The 11,785-nt window shown below is 40.8% G+C and overlaps 2 protein-coding genes across 4 annotated transcripts in view; both read right to left on the minus strand.

Moving 5' to 3' along the window:
• rhobtb3 (Rho related BTB domain containing 3) overlaps nucleotides 1-1,585 on the minus strand; it is a 28,085-nt gene extending 26,500 nt beyond the window's left edge. The window contains exons 1-2 of one of the 2 annotated variants that reach the window (XM_054785904.1): nucleotides 1,159-1,585; nucleotides 689-920 (exon numbers count right to left, since the gene is read on the minus strand). In XM_054785904.1, coding sequence (XP_054641879.1) covers nucleotides 689-920; nucleotides 1,159-1,160 — 234 coding nt within the window. In that variant the 5' untranslated portion in view covers nucleotides 1,161-1,585. Of the gene's footprint in view, nucleotides 1-688; nucleotides 921-1,158 lie in introns of those variants that run through there. The other variant, XM_054785906.1, reaches the window with a different exon arrangement.
• Nucleotides 1,586-6,691: 5,106 nt separating this feature from the next.
• rfesd (Rieske (Fe-S) domain containing) lies at nucleotides 6,692-11,673 on the minus strand. Of its 2 annotated transcripts, none has more exons than XM_054784849.1 (4): nucleotides 11,630-11,673; nucleotides 10,211-10,368; nucleotides 9,907-9,941; nucleotides 6,692-9,749 (listed from the first exon to the last, which is right to left on the minus strand). In XM_054784849.1, exons 2-4 carry the CDS (start codon nucleotides 10,362-10,364, stop codon nucleotides 9,459-9,461), a joined length of 480 nt encoding a protein of 159 aa, XP_054640824.1. In that variant the 5' UTR covers nucleotides 10,365-10,368; nucleotides 11,630-11,673; the 3' UTR covers nucleotides 6,692-9,458. The 2 variants fall into 2 exon arrangements, with proteins under 2 accessions (XP_054640824.1, XP_054640823.1); XM_054784848.1 differs by lacking the exon at nucleotides 11,630-11,673 and adding an exon at nucleotides 11,245-11,345.
• Between the last annotated feature and the right edge of the window lie 112 nt (nucleotides 11,674-11,785).

Raw genomic sequence — 11,785 nt, forward strand, 5'->3', positions numbered from 1 at the left:
AAAGCGCAGTCAACATTTTTGTTGCAGTACGCACCTTACAGCCCGAACACCCATCTTTCATATACATACATTATAAGACAACATAACTCCCCTGAGGTCGTACAATTCGGAATTCAACCATAATATGAGGAAAACGCTCTTCCGAAGTCGCAGAAAAGTAAAAAAACCACCAGGAGAGTCGTCTGATCATGTGCCATGTGAGACTTCATCAATCAGCGAGCATCAAAAGTTTGGCTTTTCAGTAGTTTTTGTGATGCTGCCACAGAAGGGTAGCAGTGATGGCAAAATAGAGCAAAAAAGGTCGGAAAAGAAATAAACATGTCTCCGTCCTGGCTGCTCAGCACGATATGGCTATAAGCAACGCAGGAAGAAGCAAAATTGTCATCAAAATCAAGGGTGAGTCCATGTTTTCTTGCTTTTATGCTTTATTGTAACAGCAGTGAGCTTCATTTCAGCCCTTTATGGCGCTTCAGAATGAGTGGTTAACTTCTTTTTTGCACTGACATGACAGTTAATGTGAAAATGTTCCGCATGAATTCCATTTCCATTATTTCCTAATTTGATTCTAAATTCCAACAGCGTGTCCCAGCAACAGCTCATGTTCCGCTGCAGCTATTAAGGCTCCCTTCATCATTTACCCCTCAATGTATTAACCTAATACCCAAGTCCAAAAGCAGACATGACTTACCCAGCTGGGACAGTCTTGGACCACAACAGTGACATCTCCAAAGACACGTGAGGTGTACTCCATGAAGGCTGGGTTGTGCAGCCTGCTCTCCAGATCACTGGGACCCACCAGCGCCCCGTGACCCAGGTAGCTCCACAGCAACCCTCCTTGTAGCTGGCCTTGGCCCATGATCTCTTCTCCTGGCCCGACTCCACCAGGACACTCACTCCCCAGAGCCACAATGTGAATGGACCTGTGAGGTGTAAGCACATGATGCACTTGAGGATCAGGGGGCACCATGCACTCTTCATACATGTTTATGGAGGAGCTACAGAGACAAGAGACGCTTAGCAGGGCCCCTCGCTACACCTGACTGAGTGGCTTTAGTGATGTTTTTTTTTCTTTTCAAAATGACACAATACAAAGCATAAAACATAAAAGCGTCCTTATGTGACGCCTCTTTAATGAGTTGTAGGCAGACAATAACTTACATTGTGGTCACGGTGCTGTTGTTCTTCTACGCTACGGAGCGTGTCCTCCTCACGGTGCGTTTACACGCCAGTCTGCGGCAGTCAGGCTCGCCTTTTTCCGCAGTGAGCCAGCCGCGGCTCCGCTCCGCCGTTAATCGCTCTCATCGGCGGCTGGTCCCCGTGGAGCCCGGTCGCGCTAACTGGCGTCCCCACCGCATCGTTATTCATTCATAAAAGCGGAGCTCAGCAAGTAGACGACCCACAGTGTTCTACTAACAACAACACTCAATGCGCTTAACGAGAACAAGTTGGCAGCAGGCAGCAGACATTAACGGCCAGAACGGGAGAACAGCCTCGGCAACCGATGTCCAGATCACATTTATGACGTAGGGCGGTAAAACAAAGTCTTATTGGCAACAAATCACCAGAGAGAGAGCGAGAGAGAGAGAGAGAGAGCAATGGAATGAACCATCAGCCTGACTCAGCACGCATACGGATGCTGACGTGCAGAGCTCCAATTTACTGATCGTTTCAACCAGTCAACGAGACAATGTTTTAGATAAATATAATCGGTTTTTTTTATTGTTTTATACAGGGTAGGCGATACTGCAAAGTTTGGTATCGACAGCTACTGGTATTCTGGGCCCCATGAAAAAAAATCACATTGGGCAATATATTATGGCAATATGTCACTACAGTTACTAATTACATTTTGCTTCAAAATGATCAAGAGCATTGAAAGATGTTGTTATTTCTGCCTTTAATATGTTTCTCATTATTATAATCAAAATACTCAAAAGTATTTTGGAGTAGACGAGACTAGTCAAAATTTCAACCCTGGTTTCACTCCAAAATGACTGGTCCAAACCAAAAATGCCAACTTTCTGTTTGAATTTTCAAACATGGGTTCTATAGACTTTTTTTGTACTGTATGCCCTTCCATGACGTCTCCGCCAAATTTCATGACAATTCATGAAACATGCCTCCACACTCCTTTGGCTTTTTTGCCCCCGAAGCCCTCACTGTGTCCTAAGTTTCCCCGAGTTTGGAAATAATTTAACATTATATATCGTGGCAAACTTTAAGGAGATTGCTCTTTATTATGTGGAAATGGACAGGGGGGGTCACAGTATGCACAACAATAACGACAACATATATCAGGTAGGTAAAACAAACATTACTACTACGGGGAATGATAAACAACAAATAACGTAATGCTAAAGACTAAATGTATGGATGTAGGGGCATTGTGCTCAAATTAAGCGAATGGAGGTCAATATATGCTAAGATATCAAATAAAACATCATCTTAGCTTTGTGTTATACGTGACAAAACAAATAATGTAATATGTCATTAATAATGCATTCATTTTATTTTTACAGTATGTCAAGGGCCAATGAACAACGAGCTGCAGGCCAAAAATTGCCTCTGGGCCGCACTTTGGACATCCCTAAGCTAAGCAAATAAGTAAAATAGGTAAGAGCCTCCTATTGGCAACTCACTAACTAATACAATGAGTAGCTTCTCATTTGTTAAACAACCACATTGAAAGACACATCGTGTGGTCGTGGAAAAGATGTCCATCTGTTTCAGAAGGGTGAAGTTGTTGGCATGCGTCAAGCAGATTTCAGATTTCAGAAACGACTAAAACGGTGTTAAGAGCTGTCCAAGGCATAAATCAAAAGTGAAAGGACAGCGGGAACGCTTTGCGAATCTCCCATCATCAATACAAGAGCTTGGTGAAAAATGAATGCTACTCTGGACAGAAATAAATGTTGTGACATTACAGAAACGTAAGTGTTGGCCAGGAAGTGTGTAATAATATCAGCATTGTAACAATATGACCAACACAACAAAAAACAAAGATATTTGTGAAAACAAACTATCGATCTCAACACGCTAGTATCGATTGAGCCAGCCAGTAGATTGTTCGCACGGGGGGGGAATGGGAAAGATGTCATGGACAGCACAGCATATGTGTGCCCGGTCCCCACATGCAAATAAAAGTACGCTTTTACTTTCTAGTCTTTGTTATTCAAAAACATGTCTAATGTTTTGCATACACACAGCAGTGTTGTCAAACCAATAACACTGACCCACAAAAAGGCGTGCAAGAACAGCAGTTCACTGTCACTTTGTAGAAAAAAAAAAAACACTGCATGCACGCCAGCTGTCCTCTCCGGTCTTATCCCAAACAGTTTTGAGTATCCTTCGTCAGCATTCATTCATTCATTTTCTTTCTATGCCGCTTGTCCTCTCTAGGGGTCGTGGGGGTATGTTGGAGCCTGTCCCCGCTGACTTTGGGCGAGAGGCGGGGTACACCCTGGACTGGTCACCAGCCAATCGCAGCGCACATATAGACAAACAACCATTCACCTTCGCATTCATAACTATGGACAATTTAAAGTCGCCAATTAACCTTTTTTGGAATGTGGGAGGAAGGAAGGAAGCCGTAGTTGTAGAAAACCCATGCACGCACCGGAGAACATGCGAACTCCACACAGAGATGTCCAACGGAGATTCAAACTCAGATCTTCCAGATCTCCTGACTGCATGGCCAACATGCTAACCACTAGGCCACTGTGCAGCCGTTCATCAGCATATGTTTGACTTTTAAATTTGATGTACTCACTGAAGTGAGTACACCCCTCATATTTCAGCAATCATTTTATTACAATTTATCGTCTTAAGGGATTATAGAATAGAACACTGCTGGCATGCAAGTGAATGGCCAAACCACGCGTATCCAGGTCTGGGCTGTGGGGGTAGCACAGTCTAAGTAGGGTTGCCAACTTGGGTAAAAGGGTATTGTGGAAATGCAAGTTTGTAGCATTTTAGGTCCTTACAGACAAATAACAGATTTTTAAAAACTTTTTAAAAATATATTTTTTAAAACATGTTTTTTAGGGGAGTTTGTGGTGGGTGCAGCCACCACCCACCCTTTTTTTTTTTTACAATGTCAACCATCAGTTTGTCACACATACTGTACTATAGAAATCCACTGCCCCTGTGTGTTGCTAGTACTGTATAATTGCATTAAAAAAATTTTAAATAAGGATACTAATACTACATTTCTAATACTAATATTATATTTAAAGAGCCAGCACTAGTCTCTTTGAAATGGTGTCTTTTCATGCCAATTAACTTTGTGGCCCAACCATCTGAGGACATCATCCCACAATGCATTGCATGCTAGTAACATGGCAACACCCATGTCTTTAACATCCCCACTTCTCTATATCTGTGACAATATACTGTATGTGGTAAATCTCTTTAAATTTTCACGTGTACCCATAAATTCTATTCATTTTGTCCTGACTCATTTTTAGACACGAATAAACACAAAGGAAATGGCGCAAGGGATGCGATGTTAATACACATAAATGACTTTTAGCTGATAATGGAATGAAATGTAAATTAAATACAAAGTTCTGCATTTTTTGTCATGCAGAAGAATATTTCTGAGGTCAGAGATCACTAATGTCGGCTGACAATTCTCAAAAAGTTCATCCCAAATGTGTTTGAAGGTGTTGAGGTCCTGTTCTGGGCTGTATTTTATACACCTGTGGCAATGCAACTAAATGAAAGACTTCTATTTCAATGTTTAAAAGTTAAACCCCATTCCCCCCCATACCATGCATGATGATTTAATGCTCTACAATGGACCATCAGAATATCACAGCGTCTCCAAATCTATTACCCAGCAAAATTGTATCCATGCTGCTTCCCAGCTGTGTAATATGTACATCAGCCCCGCTGGACACCTTCCCCAGGCAGTGCTCTTTAGCATGACAAATTTTCTCTTGACCAACCTCAAAAGACCACCCAAACATTACAGCCCCTGCATGGACTCTCAATTTGACTACATAATTACATTTTAATATTTAACAAGCATAACATCTCACTAGAGTTCACCACACGCACCCCACAAGCTTGACTGAATTCAAAGTGTCGCAATCTCAGTGCTTTTAAGTTGTTTATAGTTTTGCTGTGGTACACACTTACTTACTTGCGCTTAAGCGTGAACACACACGGTGAATTGCATAATCTTCGCACGGCACTTGAGAACCTGATTGATTGTTTAATGGCAATATGTTTTATACCTGAGAAGAACTGAAATGCGTTGCTTCTCGTTCACATCATCAATAACAAGCAGCGTTGGGAGAAACTCATTAGAAAAGTAACGCAATTCCAATATACAGTACATCACTTTTTGATGTAAAGCAATAATGAAAAGCGTTACTCATAAAATGTTTGTAGAAACTGTTTAATGACAACATGTTTTATACATGAGGAGAAATGAAATACATTGCTTCTTGTTTACATCATCAATAACAAGCAGCGGTGGGAGAAACTCATTAAAAAAGTAACGCACTTCCAATATACATCACTTTTTGCTATAAAGCAATCATGGAAAGCAGTACTCATGAAATGTATGTAATATTATACCTGTTACAACCTCAACACAAGTTATAAGGGATTTTAACTGTGTGGTGACATGTCCACTGTTTAGAACCTATAGAAAGCATGCTGCTGGATTTTAGTACAATTCCTCTGACTGCCACATGGGTCCGCCTTCCTGCACTGTCATTGGCTGGCTTTTCAGGAACTCTTGAGGAAATGGATCAATCATTTAGTGACACCAAATGTTGAATAAACAACATTTTCATTTGATAATAAATATCTATCTTCTGAAAGTAGGCTAGGGCAAACCATCATTTATGTTTCTTATGTTCTTATTCTTTCATTTGTTTTCTTTCTTTTCTTGGGAGAATGAACAGAATAAGATTTTCATTGCATGGTATAACTGCTGTTTTACCATGCACATGACAATAAAACTCTCTTGAATCTTGAATTCTTTTATCTACCAACGTTTGATTTCAATCTCCAATGTTAATGTTAATTTTTTAAATGTTTAAAAACATAGCTAATGTTTTGTTTTGTCAATGTGTAGAAAAATTCAAAACACAGTCGGCCCTGTAGGAGTAGTATGATGTGTAATCTGTTGTTTTGGCATTGTTGTTGTTATGACTTGTGGGGCTGTCGACTGCTTGACCCCCGGCATGCAGGGACACAGGCAGCAGCGTGCAGATAAAAGTCCTTTAATAATCACGAGCTGGTGCAGGTACTCACAGTTGTGCAGGAACAAACAACAAAAAGCGACAGAGGGAAAAGGCTCTGTGAAAACACAACACGTAGCCCTGGAAAGTAGCACCAGGCAGGAAGAATATTCAGGTGACAGCATGGGTAAGAATAACAGAGGCAATGAACCAGCGCCGTCCCTGTGACCACGCTGGGCTTATAAACCCGCCTAATTGCAATTGCCAACAGCTGCACACAATTCCACTGGGGCAAAGCGGCTGCATCTTACCCCCAGGGTGGGGTTTTTTCTTCATTTTATAATGAATAATTATAAATTTATTTTTCATGCTGCCTTTTGCCAGCTCAAGACGAAGCTCAGATAGTCCCTGCTGCTTCCTCCTTTGTTGGCTTTGTTGTACTTCATGTCATTACCATTAAATAGATAACTGTTTTTCAGCCTCATACCTCTACATTTGGGGGCCACACCTTCACAGCACGTATTACATTTTGGAAATAATTTGCCCAACACTGTTACCAAAGAGCATCTCTTTTATTCAAATATTAGTAGGTGAACTACAACAATCATACACTCATCGGACAGTGTGTAGTGACACCTAGATTCAATTTATGTAACATAAATACAAGAATTTCACTTGACTTCTGGAGGATTATAATCAATAAAGAAAATTACCACTGTGTGGCATTTGCACTGAAAATCATCATTATCATATAAATAATGTAAATATAAATAACCATAAATGATTCATAAGCACATAGTAAATTGATTTATAATTGTATATACTCAGTGTTTCCCACAGAACTCCAATCTATTTGTGGCGGGGGGGATGGCGGTATAATGGAGTCATTGTCTAATTTGCTTACGTAATTGGCCATGATGCATGTGCATGTGATTTTTATGGACGCTGTGGGAGACAAAAAGTGAGGAAAAAACATGAAAAGCACAGCAAATATGTTTAGAAATACAAATTAACTTTCTTTTGTCACTTCTTTTTGTGTTTTCTTATGTCACCAGCAAGATGGATCCACAGCAGCACCTGCTGTAACTGGTAACTGTGTCTCAGACCAAATGGCTATGACCCGTGGAGTTCCTCAGGGGTCAATCCTGGAACCCCTATTGTTTAAGCTATACATGCTTCCTTTAGGCTAGAAAATACACGCAGCTGCAATGCGCCCTACCACAACTATGCAGAACATGGTCCTGCAGATTTACTTAGTCACTGCATTAAAAAGATCGGTGTGTGGATGCAAAACAACTTTCTTCAGCTAAACTCAGACAAAACTGAAATCATTGTCTTTGGCTCACAGAAACAAAGAGAAAGTGTTATCAGTCACCTTGAGAGTCTTTCTCGAAAACCTAATCGTGGGGTTAGAAATATAGGGGTAATAATGGATCTGAACTTTAACACCCACATTAAATCAATAACATCATCAGCTTTTTATCACCTAAAAAACATTGCCAAAATCAAGTGAATAGTGTCTAAGCCAAATTTAGCGAGACTAATCCATGCCTTTGTGTCCAGCAGGCTAGACTACTGTAACGGCCTTCTCACCGGGCTCTCTAAACTAGCAGTAAAACAGCTGCAGTACATCCAGAATGCTGCTGCTCGAGTCCTGACTGGAACCAGGAAATATGACCATATTAGTCCAGTACTCAAGTCTCTGCCAGGGCTTCCTGTAGTCAGGGAATAGACTTTAAAACAGTTCTGCTTGTGTACAGGTCTATTCATGGTCTTGCGGCAAAGTACCTCTCTGACATGTTAGAGCCACATAAACCATCTCGAGTGCTGAGAAGCTCAGGTGGTGTTCTCCTGCGAGTGCCCAGAGTTAAAACTAAACAGTTTTATGCTGCCAAAATCTGGAACAGATGAAAAATTAACTTGCCTTGCCTTGCCTGCTCGTTGAGAAGAGCGATACATGTTAAGAGTCTCCAACGGTGTCCAGTAAGACCAGAAGAATTTGCTAAATTTGTTGCTAGAGTTGAGATCTTGTGCACACAATTCACTGTAGTTGACATTATAATGACAATGACAATATATCTGAAATTTTAGTTGCGTACAGTTGTCCCTCGTTTATCGCAGTTAGCTGGTTCCAGACCCGACCGCGATAAGTGAATTTCCTCAAAGTAGGATTCAATATTACTAAATGGAATATTTCATAGTTAGAGCATTGAAAGCCTGTTTAGGACTTTCTAAATATGAGTATGGACATTATTAGAGTCCTGTAGACAAAAAATAACACCCCTACTGTATAGTCACCTTTACACACCTATTATTATTTTTTTGCATCACAATGCGGCAGGCTACGGGATCACTGCAGGGACATAACAGACGGCTGCCACTAGTATAGCAAGCTAGCGAGCTAACTAGTTAGCCTCTCCAATTGACTTATTCTAAACTTGAAGTGTTTCAAACAGAGTGCGGAGGAAGGACAAAGCCAAAAACTGACCACTTCCATGCGGAATGAGAAGAGAACCTTTTTTTCCATTCGATCTCAGCCATGGTATGTCCGTCTCAGTCATGGCATGTCGGCTCTGCTCTGCTGGCTCAGTAGCCAGTCTCCATGCAGTGTGAAAGGTAATGTAGTCTAACATCATGTGTCATAACATTACTGATGCCTAGTGATCAGAATACTGCATATAACTTGTCTTTTAACATTTTTGTACTTACAATAGGCCATGGTCAACCACGAAACAGCGATCATTTATGTTTTGAAAAAACGCAATATAGTGAGGGCGCGATAGTCGAACTGCAATATAGCGAGGGACAACTGTATATAGAATCTGAGGTTTGGGAGTACGCAATGTTTTGGGATGGAATCCATGCACAGTTTTCTAAACGAGGCCCTGGGTGTGTATGAACTGTGTTAAGAAGCAGCATGTCAATGCTATCTACTGTTTGGCGTTGGAACCACACGCTACACTCACAGTCCCGTTATGATGTGTTTATGAGCAAGGGCGAACAGGTAGTGCCAAATCTATTTGTGGTGGTTCAAATTGAGTCCTGGCTGGCCGCCACAAATAAATGAATGTATAGGAAACACTGATGCTATTGAACCTGAATGTAATTTTAAGTATTTTAAAAGCTGTATCATTCAAACAGACTTGCTTGTAGGCCACTATAGGTCTAAAATGCTCTACGGTATTTACAGTCTTCATGGAAACACAAACATCATGGAGAGGAGGTCAGATGAGGCAAGAGGATGGCGTCGTGCGTCACTTATTAGGTAGATGCCATCGTCTCAAGGGCCTCAGCCCTGGCCCTTTCCACTTTGCCCTTCTCTCCTTGGAAGTAGTCAGAGTCGATCCATGCTGGCTCCCTAGAGAGCTTTACATAGATGTCCCCATTGGTCTCTGTTACTGTGTGGACTCGCTGTTTCACTCCTTTCGAGAACCATTTGGTCCTAGGTGTTTTTTGTGTGGGGTCATTGCCTTTGTATAAACCTTCACCTTTGGCTAGGGAAATCTTGTACTTGTGTTTGGGACAAATTATGCACAGCTTGCCATCAATTTCCTGCGTATGCATTGGAGAAGACACAGGTAATCGAGCTCATTGATAAAGAACAGCAGGACATTTCAACACTTTTGCGCGGGTTTGATGGCAAAATTAATCACCAAAAAAATGTTCTGCTTTTCTTTGGGACAAGCAAAAAACAAAGTTCAAACCTCACCTCGATGTCCCCATTCTGCAGCATCCCACCAGCATCTGTTGGAAGGGGTAGATGATCACTATATTGCAGAATATGATCCCAAATTCATGTTTAAGAGTCGGACGCATATCAGAAATGCCCTCCTCCACTGTTATCACCCTCTATGACAGGGATCCTCCAGCTGTTTTTTGGGTTAAGTAAATCAAGCACATTATGGCATGAATATCTGTTATAACCTAATGAGTGTGCCAAATATTATCAGATTTTGCAATGGCATCTCTCAAAGCAGCTTGCTTGATTGCAGCACGGCAAAAAAGGAACTCACGATGACAGTAAGAGTCCATAGCATAGAAGCCTTCCTGGTGGTAGATGATCAGTATATCCCGATCCTCCACTGTTCTGAAAGTGCGCTTTGCTTCCATCAATTCTTCTTTCTTCCCCACAAAATAAAGCTCTCCCGGTGGCCCCTTCTGCTCCATGGCACTGTGAAATTCAGCAAAGATTATTTTAGTGTTCATCTTACCTGTAGTTGCACCAATCTAACCTGAATTTTGATGGACAATAATTTATATTCATACCTTTACTATATTATATCATTGGGGACTGATAAAACTAGAGTTGCTCGATATTGGCTTTCTTACCGATATCCAATATATCGATATTGTGCGGCACCAATGCTGGCAGCAGCTCTTCCCTCAGACTAATGTCGTGTCATGAATGAACACATTATGCTTCTTTTACTGTGATGCCACTGAATGCATTTCACATATAAACACTGTTTGTACAAAATAAGACAAATAACTCCAATATACAATGCAAGTTCTAGAAAAAAAGTGCCATATTTATTTTATACTTTTGGCCTCAACAAAATAGTCATTAAAAAAAATCATGACCAATAGTCAACTATTATGCCGTGTCCTTCTACTATCAACAGCAGCGATACACGTTTGAAACTCTCCCCTCATATAAGCAGTGCTTAACAGTCATTGCAAATTGCATATTTACAAACAGAAGGCGAAATTTGGAAATAATTCCAGACCGTGGACATACTGAGCCAGCGAGCTTTGCTGTGGTCGCACTCCTGCACTGATATCAATATCGGCAAAAAAAAAAAAATGACACCCATATGGTCCAATATATCATTGTATGTCAATATATAACAATAAAATAATAAACAATATTTTAGAATATATAACAATCATAAATAATAATAATAAAAACATTTATCAGACTATATTACAACCTGAATTATATAAAAAAAATACTACAGTTTCTCAGTTCAAATAGCAAATAACTCCAGTACTTTGAGATCAGGATTTGTGACCTACATAAAGCGACAAGTAGGCTAAACCACATTACATTTGGCTGTCATCATTCCATCCAGAAACTAAAATCTGACTTGTCTCCATGTGCAATCTCTGTGACAATATACTAAAAATATCTTGATGCAAGACCCCAAGAATGAGTCATGGAGTGGAATAATGAGCCCTTCAGTGCAGGCTGAGTAAACACAGTAGTAGCAGTGTAAGTCACATGTAAGGAAGCCTCCAGCTGATTTGTGAGATGATTTCCATAAGATGAGGGAAAGAGCAAAGACGAATAAGGTTTTTTGTCAATACCTGTTCATTGGCTGTACCAAAGTGCAGGTAAATTGCAGAATCCACTGTACATATTCTCTCAGCTTATCTCTGTCAGTTACATATTTGCTTGAAAATGAGAATGTATCGCATGTTTTGGGCTTTACCTTGAATAAGAGCTGCAATGTCCTCTCTGTCAAGCCGAGCAAATGTACTGCTCACAACTCCACACTGTGTGGGAAGGAGGCCTCGTATTTTATCTTCAGACACAAGCTGCTTTCAGAGGGTCTTATCGACGCCCTCCTGTTTCCCACATGCACAAC

Source organism: Dunckerocampus dactyliophorus, chromosome 8 (assembly GCF_027744805.1).
Source record: "Dunckerocampus dactyliophorus isolate RoL2022-P2 chromosome 8, RoL_Ddac_1.1, whole genome shotgun sequence".
Lineage (NCBI taxonomy): Eukaryota > Metazoa > Chordata > Actinopteri > Syngnathiformes > Syngnathidae > Dunckerocampus > Dunckerocampus dactyliophorus.

Bases quoted from the DNA above. Each gene is read 5' to 3' on its own strand.
- rfesd (XM_054784848.1), bottom strand. From the start codon at position 11,294: ATGGAGACAAGTCAGATTTTAGTTTCTGGATGGAATGATGACAGCCAA. The intron at 10,369-11,244 runs GTAATGTGGTTT...TGAATTTCACAG, and splicing joins TGGAATGATGACAGCCAAAT to TGCCATGGAGCAGAAGGGGC. The intron at 9,750-9,906 runs GTGAGGTTTGAA...ATGCATACGCAG, and splicing joins TGCAGAATGGGGACATCGAG to GAAATTGATGGCAAGCTGTG.